General features: G+C 47.3%; 1 protein-coding gene across 5 annotated transcripts in view; it reads right to left on the bottom strand.

The window, feature by feature from the left end:
- Positions 1–19263, bottom strand: part of LOC147098655 (prolyl 4-hydroxylase subunit alpha-1-like) — a 121577-nt gene that overhangs the window by 53471 nt on the left and 48843 nt on the right. For all 5 annotated transcript variants that reach the window (XM_085970635.1, XM_085970634.1, XM_085970636.1 and 2 more), the window contains one exon: positions 5337–5454. In XM_085970635.1, the coding sequence (XP_085826761.1) occupies positions 5337–5424 (88 nt within the window). In that variant the 5' untranslated portion in view covers positions 5425–5454. The remainder of the gene's footprint in view (positions 1–5336; positions 5455–19263) is intronic.

Genomic DNA, 19263 nt, shown 5'->3' with positions numbered 1-19263 from the left:
TTCACCCAATGAAGTCTAGAAATTAACATTTTGCCTCTAATCAACGTTTTTTGTACAACAGAGATGGACTAATGGTGGGGTGGATGTCTTGGTCTGATCCACTTTGCTCTGCGATTAATTTCTGGAATTTGGCAACTCTGCAAACAGTGGCCGTTAAAGTTTAGGCAGAACCTTTGCTTAGAATCATAGAAATTTACAGCACGGAAGGAGGCCATTTCGGCCCATCGTGTCCGCGCCGGCCAACAAAGAGCTATCCAGCCTAATCCCACTTCCCAGCTCTAGGTCTGTAGCCCTGAAGGTTACAGCATCCCAAGTGCACATCCAAGTACTTTTTAAATGTGGTGAGAGTTTCTGCCTCTACCAACCTTTCAGGCAGTGAATTCCAGACCCCCACAACCCTCTGGGTGAAAAAATTTCCCCTCAAATCCCCTCTAAACCTTCCACCAATTACTTTAAATCCATGTCCTCTGGTTTTTGACCCCTCCGCTAAGGGAAATAGGTCCTTCCTATCCACTTTATCTAGGCCCCTCATAATTTTATACACCTCAATAAGGTCTCCCCTCAGCCTCCTCTGTTCCAAGGAAAACAGACCCAGCCTATCCAGTCTTTCCTCATAGCTAAGATTCTCTACTCCTGGCAACATCCTTGTAAATCTCCTCTGTACCCTCTCTAGTGCAATCACATCTTTCCTGTAATGTGGTGACCAGAACTGCACACAGTACTCCAGCTGATGCCTAACTAGTGTTTTATACAGTTGAAGCATAACCCCCCCTGCTCTTGTATTCTATGCCACGGCTAATAAAGGCAAGCATTCCGTATGCCTTCTTAACCACCTTATCTACCTGGCCGACTGCCTTCAGGGATCTGTGGACATGCACTCCAAAGTCCCTTTGTTCCTCTACACTACTCAGTGTCCTACCATTTAATGTCTATTCCCTTTCCTTGTTAGCCCTCCCCAAATGCATTACCTCACACTTCTCTGGATTGAATTCCATTTGCCACTGTTCTGCCCACCTGACCAATTTATTGATATCTTCCTGCAGTCTACAGCTTCCGTCTTCAGTATCAACCACACAGTCGATTTTAGTATCATCTGCAAACTGCTTGGGGGGACAATGATGGCATCGCAAGCATGGGAGTGCCCCTCTAGGAGAGGATCCAGCAGTGTTGTTTCTATCACACTTCAGGACGATTTCAACTCCTTAAAACTTGCACCATCCCAAGCTGGCTGCTGCCAATATCACTTTGTAATTAGTCACAGGAGGTACGCAAGTATTGGTCCCGAGTGATTCCCTTCCATTTGGCACATCAATCCAGAGTGACAGACTACAAATATTTTTTACAATTTTTTTTTTTTTTATTCGTCCCTGGGATGTGGGCGTCGCTGGAAAGGCCAGCATTTATTGCCCATCCCTAACTGCCCCTTGGGAAGGTGGTGGTGAGCCGCCTTCTTGAACTGCTGCAGTCCGTGTGGTGAAGGTGCTCCCACAGCGCTGTTCGGCAGAGGGAGTTCCAGGATTTTGACCCTACGACGATGAAGGAACGGTGATATATTTCCAAGTCAGGTTGGTGTGTGACTTGGAGGGGGTGGCATGCCCATGTGCCTGCTGCTGCCCTTGTCCTTCTAGGTGGAAGAGGTCACAGGTTTGGGAGGTGCTGCCGAAGAAGCCTTGGTGAGTTGCTGCAGTGCATCTTGTAGCTGGTACACAATAATAGTTTTTATTTTGTCTTTTACTAATGTTACATTACCTGGATAGAGAAGTGCTTTCAATTCAAAGAACTACAGGAAACTTTCGATTAACCGGCACCTAAATAACCGGAAATGTCGGTTAACCGGCAAAATTCAGGAGTAGGTTCAGGTAACTTTTATTACTCCATTTGTTGCTGTGCAAGCGTGTGGCTGCAGCTGTTGCTAAGCTACAGAGACGCTTGCAACTTGTGGCCATTGTTTTGAACCTGTTGCTAAGCAACAGGGTTTGTTGCTTTATCTTTTACTATAGCGTCGGTTATCCGGAATTTTTGATGTACCGGCACCACATCGGTCCCGTCTGTGTCAGATAAAAAAAAGTTTCCTGTAGTTTCTTTCAAAGCAGGAATAAATTGTCACAAAACATATTTAAAAGTTCTTTATTTGAATGCACGCAGCATTCGTAACAAAATAGACGAGTTGACGGTACAAATAACTACACATGGGTATGATCTGGTGGCCATTACAGAAACCTGGCTGCAAGGTGACCATGACTGGGAACTAAACATCCAGGGGTATTTGACAATTAGGAAGGACAGACAGAAAGGAAAGGAAGGTGGGGTGGCTATGTTAATAAAGGATGGAATCACTGCAATAGTGAGAAATGATATTGGGTCAAAGGATCAGGATAGTGAAACAGTTTGGGTGGAGATAAGGAATAATAAGGGGGAAAAGTCACTAGTGGGCGTAGTCTATAGGCCTCCTAACAGTTGCAACTCTGTTGGTCGGAGTATAAATCAGGAAATAGTTGGGGCTTGTAATAAGGGAACAGCTATAATCATGGGGGATTTTAACTTTCATATTGACTGGACAAATCAAATTGGCCAGGGCAGCCTTGAGGAAGAGTGCATTAGGGACGGGTTCCTTGAGCAGTATGTTACTGAACCAACCAGGGGGCAGGCAATCTTAGATCTGGTCCTGTGTAATGAGACAGGATTAATAAAAAATGTCCTAGTAAAGGATCCCCTTGGAATGAGTGACCATAACATGGTCGAATTCCAAATTCAGTTGGAGGGTGAGAGAGTTGGATCTCAAACCAGCGTACTGAGCTTAAATAAAGGAGGCTATGAAGGTATGAGAGCAGAGTTGGCTAAAGTGGACTGGGAAAATAGATTAAAGTGTAAGACGGTACATGAGCAGTGGTGTACATTCAAGGAGATATTTCACAACTTTCAAGAAAAATATATTCCACTGAGGAAAAAGGGGCGTAAAAGAAAAGACAGCCATCCGTGGCTAAGTAAAGTAATAAAGGATAGTATCCGACTGAAAACAAGGGCATATAAAGTAGCCAAATCTAGCGGGAGGATAGAAGATTTGGAAGCATTTAAAAGCCAGTAAAGAATAACTAAAAGATTAATTAAGAAAGGGAAGATAGATTATGAAAGTAAACTAGCAAAAAATATAAAAACAGATAGCAAGAGTTTCTACAGTTATATAAAAATAAAAAGGGTGGCTAAAGTGAATGTTGGTCCCTTAGAGGACGAGACCGGGAAATTAGTGGTGGGGAACATGGAGATGGCAAAAACGCTGAACAAATATTTTGTATCAGTCTTTACAGTAGAGGACATTAAAAATATCCCAACACTGGACAAACAGGGGGCTATTGGGGGGGGGGGGGGGAGGGGAGCTAAACACGACTAAAATCACTAAGGAGGTGGTACTCGGTAAGATAATGGGACTAAAGGCGGATAAATCTCCTGGACCTGATGGCTTACATCCTAGGGTCTTGAGAGAAGTGGCGGTGGGGATTGCGGATGCATTAGTGGTAATTTTCCAGAACTCCCTGGATTCAGGTAAGGTCCCAGCAGATTGGAAAACTGCTAATGTAACGCCCTTATTTAAAAAGGGAAGTAGACAAAAGGCTGGAAACTATAGACCAGTTAGCCTAACATGTGTGGTTGGTAAAATGTTGGAGTCCATTATTAAGGAAGCAGGAACAGGACATTTGGATAAGCATAATTTAATCGGACAGAGTCAGCGTGGTTTTATGAAGGGGAAGTCATGTTTGACAAATTTGCTCGAATTCTTTGAGGACGTAACAAACAGGGTGGATAAAGGGGAACCAGTGGATGTGGTGTATTTGGACTTCCAAAAGGCATTTGACAAGGTGCCACACAAAAGATTACTGCACAAGATAAACAATCACGGGATTGGGGGTAATATACTGGCATGGGTGGAAGATTGGCTATCTAACAGAAAACAGAGAGTTGGGATAAATCGTTCATTCTCGGGTTAGCAATCTGTGACTAGTGGTGTTCCGCAGGGGTCAGTGCTGGGACCCCAACTCTTTACAATCTATATTAACGATTTGGAGGAAGGGACCGAGTGCAACATATCCAAGTTTGCCGACGATACAAAGATGGGAGGGAAAGCAGTGAGTGAGGAGGACATAAAAAACCTGCAAAAGGACATAGACAGGCTAAGTGAGTGGGCAGAAATTTGGCAGATGGAATATAATGTTGGAAAGTGTGAGGTTATGCACTTTGGCAGAAAAAATCAAGAGCAAGTTATTATCTAAATGGAGAGAAACTGCAAAGTGCTACAGTACAAAGGGATCTGGGGGTCCTGGTGCATGAAACATAGAAGGTTAGTATGCAGGTACAGCAGGTGATCAGGAAGGCCAATGGAATCTTGGCTTTTATTGCAAGGGGGATGGAGTATAAAAGCAGGGAAGTCTTGCTTCGGTTATACAGGGTACTGGTGAGGCCACACCTGGAATACTGCGTACAGTTTTGGTTTCCATATTTAAGAAAAGATATACTTGCTCTTGAGGCAGTTCAGAGAAGGTTCACTCGGTTGATTCCGGAGATGAGGGGGTTGACTTATGAGGAAAGGTTGAGTAGGTTGGGCCTCTACTCATTGGAATTCAGAAGAATGAGAGGCGATCTTATCGAAACATATAAGATTGTGAGGGGGCTTGATCGGGTGGATGCGGGGATAATGTTTCCACTGATGGGTGAGACTAGAACTAGGGGGCATAATCTTAGAATAAGGGGCTGCCCTTTCAAAACTGAGATGAGGAGAAACTTCTTCACTCAGAGGGTAGTAAATCTATGGAATTTGCTACCTCAGAGAGCTGTGGAAGCTGCGACATTAAATAAATTTAAAACAGAGATAGACAGTTTCCTAGCTGATAAGGGAATTAGGGGTTACGGGGAGCGGGCAGGGAAGTGGACGTGAGTCTAGGTTCGGATCAGCCATGATCCTATTGAATGGCGGAGCAGGCCCGAGGGGCCGTATGGCCTACTCCTGCTCCTACTTCTTATGTTCTTATGTAAATAAACACAGATTACTGTTTTGCTTGAGAAGTTCACCTAGGATTATCTCTTCTTGTCTTAGATGCACATAGCTTACATAAACAGCAACTCCGCTGGTTAGAGAGAATGCACTGGGACAGTTACATTAAAACAGAGATTCTTTCATGTCTCTGGTACAACAAATCAGAAGTAAAGGTTAACAAGTGTGCACTCTTAATATTAGATCCCTGGCCTGACCCTATCTATTATCCATGGCTCATGTATTTTTAGTCGAGCAATAGCATTTTTTTAAACAGCTGCAGCTTAAACCAAAAAAGAAAGCTTGTGCTTACCGATAGACGTGAAGAAATCAGTATGGGCCTGTGTGAGGGAGATCAGGACTCCTAGTCCTAAAACGCACCAAATCTTTATACACGCCATGGCTTTGTAACTGGGCACTGTACTGGTGCTCTACAATGGATAAAATAAACAGAAAATGGGGGATTTAAGTGCATAAGGAGTTGAACAAATCAGAAGTTAGTATGAGTGAGCTGTAAAGAGTATGCAAGTTATTCTTGTGCACAATAGATTGAAAGTTTATAAAATGAAAGCATATCTCTTCACATTGCCAATGGTACCATAATAAAGAGCATCAGTGAAATTATATATTTTGACACAAGTGTAGGTCATAGAATCACAGAATCATACAGTACATTCAGCCAGTCATACCAGTGCCGGCTCTTTGAAAGAGCTATCCAATTAGTACCACTCCGCTGCTCTTTCCCTATAGCCCTGCAAATTTTGCCTTCAAGTATTTATCCAATTCCCTTTTGAAAGTTGCTATTGAATCTGCTTCCACCAGGCTTTCAGGCAGTGTATTCCAGATTGTAACAACTTGCTGCGTAAACATTTTTTTCCCTCATGTCGTCCCGCATTCTTTTTCCAATTACCTTAAGCTGGCAGAAAAATTGTTCCTGGGGTGTGGGGGGTCGCTGGAACAAATTTTTAAAAAAACCTCAGCCACGTCTGCCTGTTCTGGATGTTAAACAGCCCATGAGTCCTATCGACAGAAAAAACAGGGCGTCCTCCTGCTGTCCTTGTCCACGTTCCTCCTTCAATCAGTATCACCAAAAACATATTAATCTTGTCATTCTGCAAGGACTCTCATTATCTATAGTAATTTAAAATGCAAAGTCTGGTGTTGGGCACTTCTGTCACATTTCCACATGCACTTGATTTGGCTGAAATATATATTTATATATAAAACAGCACAACTGTAAAATCTTTAAAAAACAAAATATAAAAAAGGAGAAAGCCAGTAATTTCCTGCTGGTTTCTGCTGCCCTCTTCTCTCCCCCGCCTCCCCAGGACAGGTGCCAGATATTTACAAGGAGCTGCCAATCTAAAGGCAAACTTCCTGAAGCAGCAGCAATTTGCCTCTAACTGACCTCAGGGTGCGCCTATTTAGAATGCAATTCCTGAAAATTGATTAAGCTGAAATCAGTAACTATATTACTGGGGAATAAGTCAGTTTACATAATGCAAGACTAATGGTAAATTAAGTTTGAAATTTGATTTGAAACTTTTAAATATAAAAGGAGGTTGAACATTTCTATTAAGCACATAATTGCTATATTTGTGGGAGTGGGAAGGGAGATTTACGGTATAACATTGCTCGAGTTATTTTAGATTAAGGATTATAGGCAAAACAGAGTGAAAGCTGTTCATACTAGCAACAAGTAATTTAAGGGATAATTATAATCTCTATAGCTTTATTGTAGAGTATGGCATAGATTTAAAGGAGCTGTTAAATACACTTGTATTTAGATATAGATAATCTGGTAGCTTTATCGTAAGTATATAATGAATTACTATGAAAAATATAACAAAGTTTGTAGGAAAATGTGGCAACTATTTTGCACACAGCAAGATCCCAGAAACAGTAATATGGTAAATAACCAGGTTATTTAAATAGTGTTATGGGATCTTTAATGTTTATAATTATATACACACACACACACAGGCTGACAAGGCCTCAGTTGAATATCAGCCAATACTTCCAGCAATGTTTAAAATTACTGCAGTGGAGTATTGCTCTAGATTAGGTTCTGAATACCTAGAGCAGAGCTTGAAGCTATATACAGGAAACTCTTTTTTATCCGGCACCGACGGGACTGGCGTGGTGCCGGTTTATCAAAAAGTCCGGATTACAGAGAGGTATAGTAAAAGGTACGAGAGCCCCGTACACAGCCACAGATCCAGGTGTCCCTGTTGCATAGCAACAGGTGCAGGAACCCCGGTTACACGGCCACAGATCCAGGAACGGCCACTAATATGAAGTAAAACTTACCTGAACCTACTCCTGAATTTTGCCGGTTAACAGAGATTTCCGGTTATTTAGGTGCCGGTAAATCGTGAGTTTCCTGTACTAGCACGTTAATAAGAAAGCATTATCAGGATAGTTTCACTATCTAACAATGTGATGACTAAATGCATTGCGAATGAATAGTATGGTCCACTGCAGTTGCTTCTCCTTTTACAGCCTACACTGTGCTGCGTGTTTCAGGAAAGGCACCTGTGCAACAAGTGCTGCATCAGGTGCTGTTCCGCTCACATGCCGCCTGTCTTAACACCCCCTCTCTTGCTTATGCTTTCTGGCTTGTGAATCTTTGTGTGCCAGCATGCTCATAATTTATAAGCAACTGTGAAAAGAAAGAATATAGTCCCGCATTTGTTCAGTGCCTTGTTACATCTCTCACTGTTGTAATGTAGGAAACGCCAAACTCATCTGTTGTATTAAATGAACGTATAATAATGCGTTATGTTTATTAATAAGATGAGATTGCTTACGCTGGTCCACAGTGTTTCTGAAACACACATCGAGAAATGGTATTAAACTAGAGGCAGAAACCTCCAACAGAGCTCGTAAAATAAAATAACTTTTGTTTTCCATTAAAAAAGTGAAAATTTGAAAATCGCTGCAAGAATCACTGCCGGGAACTGATATGTTGTGTGTGGTGGGTTAACGGATAGGCTACAATTGAAATGAGAAGTTATCTGCTGCAATACAACTGGCTCTGTGTCACAGATACGCAATTGTCAGCATTGATCATTGGCCGAGACAATGACCCGAGTCTAAAACTAAATAAGAAGCTGGGGATTATAAAAAAGTAAAGACGACTTGCATTTCTATAGCACCTTTCACGACCACCGGACGTCCCAAAGCACTTTACAGCCAATGAAGTACTTTTGAAGTTTAGTCACTGTTGTAATGTAGGAAACACGGCAGTCAATTTGCGCACAGCAAGCTCCCACAAACAGCAATGTGATAATGACCAGATAATCTGTTTTTGTTATGTTGATTGAGGGATAAATATTGGCCCAGGACACCAGGTATAACCCCCCTTGCTCTTCTTCGAAATAGTGCCATGGGATGTTTTATGTCCACCTGAGAGAGCAGACATTATTTGTCATTCCGGGTGCAATTATACTGCCAGTTTGACTTCGACAAAAATGGTTTGAATCAATGCAGAAATCAGCAAAAAACTCAATGATATTCCCTAGCAAACTGAAGCCCTGATGAGCAAGATCCTCTCCAGCTCACCCTGATTTGAGCTTGTAATGAGTGCAGGATAACTCCTGCTTAAAACAAATATTTTTAAAAAAAAACAGGATCAAGACTCCAATTCAGCAACGTGGCAATTTCTTAATTTGGTCAGGGAAAGATGTTAATTGGAGACCAGGCAAATCTACAGGGTTGTGAGGAACGAGATAAAAGAATAAAGGGGTACGTTACCCAGGGGATCTTGTGCACATTGTGTCAGCACCTGGTCCCAAGCCCTCTGCCAATGCAACTCGACACGAGTGAGCCAGCATGACCATCCCTGATCTTGTCTCTATTCTTCTTGAGGAGTAGCTTAATACTGCTCCTCGGTCAAAATTAGGAACCAACCCCATGTGGAAAGTGACGGCGTCCATCCTTGCCCGCCACTCAAGGACACAACACAGTGGAATCCCAAGGCTGTTGGAATCTTGCTCACTTCAACTTTAAAACGCAAATTCACGTAGTCCCAGGCTACAAAATGACAACTGTCGGAAGCCAACGGGAGTATTTCTTCATCTGAAATGTTGACTGTTTCTCTCTCCACGGATGCTGCCTGGCCTGCTGAGTATTTCCAGCATTTTCTGTTGTTATTTCAGATTTCCAGCATCCGCAGTATTTTGCTAATGGCCCAGAAATTCGGGTCGGGGGCTTCCCGCGGGTGCAAGCCCCCGACCTGCGCTTACCTTGCGCGCCGGCCGTTGAGCTGTGGGCCCCCGTGGAATTCCAATCCTGGGCCTGCTCCAGCTGCCGGCACGCAGTGCTTGCGTATCCCAGGGGCGCAGTTAGTTCGATGTGTCCCCTGGGATCAAGTGGGCCATGGGGAGCCAATCAATGCTCCATTCATAAGTCTGACAGGAAGAGCTGTCAAAACTTAGAAATACTACGGGCCCCATAACATCACTAAATCTTCAAATAAAAAAAATCACATTTTTAAAATAAACTATAAATTACATGAAATAACTATTTTAAACAGTAATTTAAATTTTTGAAAAAAATAATTTTATTTTCTAACGGGGCTAAAAATAAACTTACCTTTCTTTAAAGTATTTACAAATAATAAAACTGTGGAAAAAAAGTTTATATTTTAATTAATTACCTTGTAAAAAGCAGAGCTTACACTAACTTCTGGAGGCTTACCCTCCCGGGAAAACCTGTAAAAAAAAACAAAGTTCGATGCGCACGCGCAGCCTCTCCTGCGCACGCATTCGACCTCTGAACCCCTGCTTTCAGGGGAACGGAAGTGCCGGTTTCCCGCGCATGCGCAGTGTGAAGTAGTGACATCTAAACACTCGTCATCTGGGATCGAGTCCACACCGCTTACAGAGCGATTACTGATTACGTCAAATAATTCAGTCGGCCTCAGTTATCTAGATCAAATACAATGCCTTTAGCGTCATCACTCCCAACGGGGCTCACCCACTTGGACTTTTCACACATTGGAAAGGAAGCAGTGGTCAGGAGCACTCGAAGGTGCACAAGGCAGTAAATGATACAGAAAATGTAAATCCAGAAGTTCTTCTCACACACAGAGCCAATAGGTAGAACGGACTTCTGGGTAGGGGTAGCAGAGGCACAAAAAAAAATGGAATTGTTCAAGAAACATTTGGGTAATGCGATGGGGGTGGAATTCACACAGGAACTTTAATGTCTGTCTGAGCCACCAAAACAGGTGATGGGACCTTGACTCGACATCTCATCCAAAGGTTAGTCCTCGATAAGGCGAACGAGGATGGGCCAAATGGCCTTTTTCCTATCGGGATCTCCACCCATTTTTCGCTGAAAGCAGCAAATCCCGACAGTTATCTGCAGGCCACACATGAAACTTACTTGGCTAGGATGTGCTGATGCAGAAAGATCTGAACTAAACTTGTGTGACAATCCAGCTCAAGCAGTAAGCTTACTGTGAATGTTCAAAACAAACAGAAACTTCAACCCATGTTCCTCTTCCATGTGTTCTCACTACACCTGCTTGTTACTGCCTCTTAACCCCCTCATAATTACTAGAAATTCCACTCTACATTTCTTCAATTTACAATATTCAACACTGGAAGCGTGTATATTAAAAAAAACTTGCATTTACACGGCATTTTACATCCCTCAGAAATGTCTCAAGGCGATTCACATACACTTAGTTACTTTGGTAATGAATGCTCCTATGTAGGAAACCCAGCTGCTGGCTTTAGGACAGCAAGACCCCACAAGCAGCAATGCGATTAATGGCCAGTTAATCTGCTTTTAGTGATGTTGGTTGAGTGAGGAGTTTTGGCCAGGACATCAGAACGCTTCTAAACCTACGTCTTCGATGACCACCTGATCCACGGGCAAGCAGGCTCTCACTCGACAGTCGCATCTAACACTGCAGCAATCCCTCAGTACTGTACTGGAGTGTCAATTTAGATACCGTGTGCAGGTCACAAAGTGGCACTTGATCCTTCAAAGTAATTCATTATATGTAAAGCGCTTTGAGATGCTATATAAATGCAACAATACCTTTCATATTTTGAGTGCATTGGTTCCAATATGCGACAAAAATACCCACCAACGGCAACATGCTTTGTGTACGAAAGGCTTCATACATCAATTAGATCACGGCTGATCTGTATCTTAACGCCATCTACCCGCCTTGGTTCCGTAACCCTTAATACCCTTACTTGGGCAGCACCTCCCAAACCCACGACCACTTCCACCTAGAAGGACAAGGGCAGCAGGCGCATGGGAACACCGCCACCTCCAAGTACCCCCTCCAAGTCACACACCATCCTGACTTGGAAATATATCGGCCGTTCCTTCATCGTCGCTGGGTCAAAATCCTGGAACTCCCTCCCTAACAGCACTGTGGGAGCACCTTCACCACACGGACTGCAGTGGTTCAAGAGGGTGGCTCACCACCACCTTCTCAAGGGCAATTAGGGATGGGCAATAAATGCTGGCCTTACCAGCGACGCCCACATCCCAGGAATTAATAAAATATAAACAACAAAAATCTATCACTCAGTTTTGAGATTTTCAATTGACAACAGCTTTTTTTGGGGGTGGGGGGGGGGGGGGGGCGGGTGGGGGGTGGGAAAGAGTTCCAGATTTCCACTATCCTTTGTGTGAGGAAGTGCTTCCTGACATCGCCCTTAAACAGCCTGGCTCTAATTTGAAGGTTCTGCCCTCCCTGGATACAGCATGAAGTTCGGACTCCCACAATTACACTGTTATGAAATCCAATCCTAGTGACATTAATGTATATACACCAAAATTAAACTCCTCTTAAGCTGTCATTTTCTCAGCAAGCTGAGAATATTGATATACAGGGTTCATAGAGACTTTTGCCAGCATATGACGTCCCTGCCTATTGTTTTCATACAGGAATTAACCCATTCATTTTAAATCATCCACTATCACCAACAGTGATTTCTAGGCTATTATTCTTTTTGAGTCTTGAATGTTGAGTTATATCAGCAATTACACGGCCCATTAAGTCACTCAGACGAGTATTAGCAAAGCCATGATTGATTTGAGCAGCAATTGCTGTGTTTCTCAGTCTCAGTTAACAACCGGCACTTAATATGGCACCTTTAATGCTGGAACCATCCAATCAAACAATCAACTTTATTGTCATTGTTAGTGCAAAAGTGCAGTACAACGAAATGTAGGCTTGCGGCTCCCGAGAGTGTACATTTAGATTAAGACATTTAAACATTCAACATTCATTTGGCTTGTAATACATTAACATAAGCATAATAAAGTGCATTGGCAGATGTGCAGGCTTTAGAGTTTATTTGTGGAGTTCAGTAGGATGACAGCCCCTGGGAAAGAAGCTGTTCCTAAATCTGGTCGTTCGGGTGCGAATGCATCTGTAGCGTCTCCCAGATGGCAGGAGGGCGAACAGACTTCACAGACCCCCAAGCCACTTCACAAGAGGGGGGAAGCAGACAGCAAGGAGGAGTGGGGAGGAGTGGGGAGAGGGAAGGGGGAGAGGGAAGGGGAAGGGGGGAGGGAGGGAGGGGAGGGGGGTGAGGAGGGGGGAGGGAGGGAGGGGGGGAGGGGGGTGAGGAGGGAGGGGGGGGGAAGGAGGGAGGGGGGGAGAGGGAGGGGAGGGGAGGAGAGGGAGGGGAGGAGGGGGGGAGAGGGAGGGGAGGAGGGGGGGAGAGGGAGGGGAGGAGGGGGGGAGAGGGAGGGGAGGAGGGGGGGGAGAAGGGGGGGGAGAGGGAGGGGAGAGAGGGAGGGGAGGAGAGGGAGGGGAGGAGAGGGAGGGGAGGGAGAGGCGGGGAGGGAGAGGCGGGGAGGGAGGGAGGGAGGGAGGGGGGGAGGGAGGGAGGGAGGGAGGGAGGGAGTGAAGGAGGGGAGGAGGGAGAGGGGGGGGGGGAGGGAGGGAGGGAGAGGGAGGGGAGGAGGGGGAGGGAGAGGGAGGGGAGGAGGGGGAGGGAGAGGGAGAGGCGGGGAGGGGGGGAGGGAGGGAGAGGCGGGAGGGAAGGAAGGAGGGGGGAGGGAGGGAAGGAAGGAGGGGGAGGGAGGGAAGGAAGGAGGGGGAGGAGGGAGGGAGGAGGGAGGAGGGGGAGGAGGGGGGAGGGAAGGGAAGAGGGGGGGAGGGAAGGAGAGGGAGAGGGAGGGGAGGAGGGAGAGGGAGGGAGGAGGGAGGGGGGGAGGGAGAGGGAGGGGAGGAGGGGGAGACGGGGAGGGAGGGAGGGAAGGAGGGAAGGAAGGAGGAAGGAGGGAGGGGGAGGAGGGAGGAAGGAGGGGAGGAGGGGGGAGGGAAGGGAAGAGGGGGGGAGGGAAGGAGAGGGAGAGGGAGGGAGAGGGAGGGAGGGGAGGAGGGAGAGGGAGGGAGGGGAGGAGGGAGAGGGAGGGAGGGAGGGAGGGGGAGGGAGGGAGGAGGGAGGGGAGGAGGGAGAGGGAGGGAGGGGAGGAGGGAGAGGGAGGGAGGGGAGGAGGGAGAGGGAGGGAGGGGAGGAGGGAGAGGGAGGGAGGGAGGGAGGGAGGGAAGGAGGGGGGGAAGGAGGGGGGAGGGGGGGAGGGAAGGAGGGGGGGAGGAGGGGAGGGACGGGGGGGGAGGAGGGGAGGGAGGGGGGGAGGGACGGGGGGGGGGAAGGAGGGGGGGAGGGAGAGGGAGAGGGAGGGGAGGAGAGGAGAGGGAGGGGAGGAGGGGGAGGGGGAGACGGGGAGGGAGGGAGAGGCGGGGAGGGGGAGACGGGGAGGGAGGGAGAGGCGGGGAGGGAGAGGCGGGGAGGGAGAGGCGGGGAGGGAGGGAGGGAGGGAGGGAAGGAGGGGGAGGGAAGGAGGGGGAGGGAGGGAGGGAGGGAAGGAGGGGGGAGGGAGGGAGGGAAGGAGGGGGGAGGGAGGGAAGGAGGGGGAAGGGAAGAGGGGGGAGGGAAGGAGAGGGAGGGGAGGAGGGAGAGGGAGGGGGGGAGGGAGGGAGGGGGGAGGGAGGGAGGGAGAGGGAGAGGCGGGGAGGGAGGGAGAGGCGGGGAGGGGGGAGGGAGGGAGGGAGGGAGGGAAGGAAGGAGGGGGGAGGGAGGGAGGGAGGGAGGGAAGGAAGGAGGGGGGAGGGAGGGAAGGAAGGAGGGGGGAGGGAGGGAAGGAGGGGAGGAGGGGGGAGGAGGGAAGAGGGGGGAGGGAAGGAGAGGGAGAGGGAGGGGGGGAGGGAAGGAGAGGGAGAGGGAGGGGAGGAGGGAGAGGGAGGGGGGAGGAGGGAGAGGGAGGAGAGGGAGGAGGGAGAGGGAGGGGGGAGGGACGGGGAGGGAAGAGGGACGGGGAGGGAAGGAGGGGGGGAGAGGGAGGGAGGGGGGGAAGGGGAGGGAGGGAGGGAGGGGGAGGGAGGGAGGGAGGGGGAGGGAGGGACGGGGAGGGAAGGAGGGGGGAGGGACGGGGAGGGAAGGAGGGGGGAGGGACGGGGAGGGAAGGAGGGGGGAGGGACGGGGAGGGAAGGAGGGACGGGGAGGGAAGGAGGGGGGAGGGACGGGGAGGGAAGGACGGGGAGGGAAGGAGGGGGGAGGGACGGAGGGGGGAGGGACGGGGAGGGAAGGAGGGGGGGGGGGGGGGGAGGGACGGGGAGGGAAGGAGGGGGGAGGGACGGGGAGGGAAGGACGGGGAGGGAAGGAGGGGGGAGGGACGAGGAGGGAAGGAGGGGGGAGGGAGGGACGGGGAGGGAGGGACGGGGAGGGAAGGAGGGGGGAGGGACGGAGGGGGGAGGGACGGGGAGGGAAGGAGGGGGGAGGGACGGGGAGGGAAGGAGGGGGGAGGGACGGGGAGGGAAGGAGGGGGGAGGGACGGGGAGGGAAGGAGGGGGGAGGGACGGGGAGGGAAGGAGGGGGGAGGGACGGGGAGGGAAGGAGGGGGGAGGGACGGACGGGGAGGGAAGGAGGGGGGAGGGACGGGGAGGGAGGGACGGGGAGGGAAGGAGGGGGGAGGGACGGGGAGGGAAGGAGGGGGGAGGGACGGAGGGGGGAGGGAAGGAGGGGGGAGGGACGGGGAGGAATTGGGGGGAGGGGGAGGAATTGGGGGGGAGGGGGAGGGGGAGGGACGGGGAGGAATTGGGGGGAGGGGGATGGGGTAAGAGAGCCGTTTTAAAAAGGTAAGAAAATGTAGCAAGCCATATATATTTGGGGGGAAAATTACAGAATGCAAGGAGATGATGGCAAGGGAGACTGTTGCCAATGTGGAGGGGAAAAATGCATAAAAGACCACAGTTGGAAGAGCAACGGGCATAGGCTGGGATGTAGGGGGCCGAAGGAGGTTTCGGAGGTAGGTTGCAGCAAGTCATGGAGGCACAAGAGTTATAGAATTGATAAAAGCAGTGATGAAATGGGAAGCAAACAAATTGCTAACATTTGTTTGCTTCACAATCTAAATTTTAGTGAAGAGAGCGCCTGCCAACACAAACGGGCACCAGCGAATACATCTCCCTCAGGCCAGCCAGACACAGGTAAGTAATATATCAGCTTTGTTGCATACTGCTGTCCCAGGAAATGTTCATATACTTCACCCTTACTTGGATCAAGATTTTTTTTTAAAGAAGCAAAGCATTTTTTTTTGCAACATTGGTTGCTCTCTTTTCGATATTACACTAATACAAAGCCATGATACTGTATAGAGGAACCTTATAATCTCAGTGGAGTGTATACAACTATTTCCGTGCTAGCAGATCTGCATTATTGAAATTAAATCAAAACAGCATTGGTCCACATACCGTTAAATTGAAATAAATTGCGCCAATGTTTTTTTCTCCTCTCCTTCAAATCATTCACGGGCTACAAATTAAATTAAATTCTACATAGCTCGGCTCCTATTTCATGTGTCACATTCTCATAGTTACTACTCCTCACTTCTGCACGTACGGAATAGTGCTGCACTGTACAACAGAAGAGAATTATTAATACGGAAAACATGCCACTAATCCCTTGAGATCCCTGCAGCACGGGGCCAGCCCTCTATTTCATTCCAATTCAATGCTCATTTGTTCAGTCTTGAGTTAGTGGCTAACACGTGGGAGAGGAGATGTGACTAATTATGAAAATATTTGTGTTCCTTTTCATGCTTGGGGGGGGGAGGGGGGGTACAAGTATGCAGTTTTGTTAAAGCAGAATTCCACAAATCTTTTAAGTAATTTCCCTCCTCCCCACTTCAGCACGTCAATCTCAACAAACTTCTCGAAAATTCAAACATTATCCATGCGGAATGCAACATCTCGATTGGGGCTGGGTTCTATATGGTATTTCTAATCATGCAACACCCAGAGCTTCAAATGGTGTGAATACTCAAGAGACAATTCCTTCTTTTAAAAGAAAATTGGAGAAAATATTTGAAGCAGAGGAAGGCAGAAAGCCATGGAGAAAAAATAGGGCAGTGGGATTAGTTTTGGATTGCTCTTGTATAAAGGCGGCACAGACACCGACATGAACCTTGTCGTTCATGTGGCAATGACTTATGAAATGATACCGGGTGGCGCTGTCCAGGGAAGAGTATAAATACTCGGACATGGACCCAGCTTGCTTAGGACATTCTTTAACAGGAACTAGTGAAGGACGCAACTAGACCTCCATGTTGTAAAACAGTTGATTAAAGCTTTGTTTAACGTTTAGACCAAGTGCCTAGTCGTTTTCTTACGTCAGACACAATGGGCCCAACGGTCTCCTTCCGTGCTGTGAACTTCTACAGTTCGATGACATTGAGCTAGGGGAGAGTCAAAGAAGATTTTTAGTGTTCAGTGCACTGGCCCAACCAAGAGTTCATATTTGTCAGCTTGGGTAGATGATAAAGATTCTATAGACAAATCCCAAAGAGTTAATTCTAGTATCCATACTGAGAGAAAACCTTTACATTACCAGATTCTTGCTAGGAAATCGAATATGAAATTTCACGGGGTGACCATATGGTACAGGTATTGTCACAGTAAAATTAAACTGACATGGGGAATTCAAGAAGTCCTGCCATCCATTTTACACTATGCTGATAGCACTGTCATGTTGGTATAAAAGTCAGAGCCAGTAGATCGAGGCTCAATTAACTGGCAAGAACATTCAAGTGGAAATTATTTTTTGTATTCGTTTATGGGATGTGGGTGTCGCTGGCAAGGCCAGCATTTATTGCCCATCCCTAATTGCCCTCGAAAAGGTGGTGGTGAGCCGCCTTCATGAACTGCAATTTGGATTCAATCTGGCAAAATATTGGTAATGTAAACTGTGAATGCTGCCACACAGGAAACCGAGCCTGAATTCTATTTCAACGGGAAATTTATGGACAGCCATTGGAAGCCAAGTCAATGTATTCATAGTGAAGTGCAAGATACTTCTAAATTACCTCTGTAACGAGTGAGCTAGAAGCAATGTACCTTATATTAGAGTGCATGATATATCACAGTGTTAGTAGAGAGGACATTTTATAGTGTCTTTCCATTATAAAGGTCAGTCATAAAGAATGGGCTAGTGTACATGTTGCAGAATGCCATCAGCACCCTATGTACATCATTCCTCTGGGTCGGACGGTAAGCTCTTGCCAACGGTAAAGAGTTCAAACTAAAGTTAATCTACTGACAAATAGGCCAGAGCTACACAAATGAGTGTCAACTGTGCACAGCAACAGCTGTGCAAGCATTCGGTAGTCTGGCAGTGTAGTAAAAGCAAAGCTGCATTGACCTGCAGGTCACATCGTATGGTACCTATACATTCCACCTTCTACGTAGCAGGGAGACCACTCTGCACGGGCGTTACTGCATTGAGTCACACACAAAATTAATGAGTTAGGATCCACGGTAACCTTAAGATGAACGATTGGTTGGGGGGGGGGGGGGGGGGGGGCCGGAGGAAAGTGTGATACAAATTACTCTGTAGTGTCAGCCATGGCTCAGTTGGTAGCACTCTCGCCTCGGAGTCTGCAGCTTGTTGGTTCAAGTTCCACTCCAGACACTAGAGCACAAAAATGTAGGTCGACACTCCGGTGCAGTACTGAGGGAGTGCTGCACTGTCAGAGGTGCCATCTTTTGGATAAAATGTTGAACTGCTCTCTCAGGTGGACGTAAAAGATCCCACGGCACTGTTTGCGGGAGCTTGCTGTGCGCAATTGGCTTGCTGTGTTTCCCACATTACAACAGTGACTACACTTCAAAAAGTACTTCACTGGCTGTAAAGCGCTTTGGGACGTCCGGTGGTCATGAAAGGTGCTATAGAAATGCAAGTCTTTTTTTTCTTTTTTGAAGTGCAATGACTTTTTGCAAAATGTAGGTAAAACCATTTTGCACACAGCAAGATCCTACCAACTGCTATGAGATGATTGACCAGTTAACTAGTTTTTGGTGGTGGTGTTGATTGAGAGGAATATTTGTTCTTTTCTTCAGAGCAAACAGCTGACCTTTAACAGCCACCTAAATATAAGATGAGTCTTTGGTTTAATCTCTCATCTGACAGAGAGCACCACTGTGCAGTACTCCCTCAGTTAACCACTGGAGTGCATTATGCTCAAATCTTTGAGTGGGGCTTGAACCGACACCCTCCTGACTCGGAGACAAGTCAACCAAGTCAAGCTGACACTTGGGAGGACAATTTATTACAGAAAACCAGTTTCACCGTCATTTCTGCAAAGACGGGAGAACGGTGCTGGGTGGGAATGTGAGCAGCGAGATTGGCCCTCTCCTGAGATAGCACTGCAATGTAACACTCTCTTTAATCTCCCATAGCCCTGACAGTACATGAGGGAGAAAGGAATAGAAGGATATGCTGATAGATTAAGTAAACAGAGTGGGTGGAGGCTCGTGTGGAGCATAAACCCAGGCATAGACTGGTTGGGCCGAATGGCCTGTTTCTGTGATACACATCTCTTCCTTATCTCCTCTGCCCCCCAGTCCACATACTATCTACAGCGAGGCAGTAGACAGGTGATCTGATTAGAAGAGATGTTTAAAATAAAAGGTATTCAATAGAGTAGATTTAGGAGTGAAATCAGGAAGCACCTTTTCACACAAAGGCTAGTGGAAATATGGAAGTCTCGCCCCTCAAAAGGCTGTGGATGATGGATGAATTGAAATTTCCAAGACCGAGATTGATAAGACTTTTGTTAGTTAAGGACATCAAGGGATATGAATCAAAGGCCAGTAAATGGAATTGCAGTACAGACCAGGAATGGCGGAACAAGTTCGAGGGGCTGAATGACCTACTCTTGATCCTACAAGCCTCCACAAACACTAGCGGAGCTGCCTG

The sequence above is a fragment of the Somniosus microcephalus genome, chromosome 29 (genome assembly GCF_052327205.1).
Source record: "Somniosus microcephalus isolate GS21.2 chromosome 29, FLI_Smic_1.0, whole genome shotgun sequence".
In the NCBI taxonomy this organism is placed as follows: Eukaryota; Metazoa; Chordata; class Chondrichthyes; order Squaliformes; family Somniosidae; genus Somniosus; species Somniosus microcephalus.
Note: the sequence above shows the minus strand (reverse complement) of the source record. Positions and strands in the feature narration are given on the sequence as shown.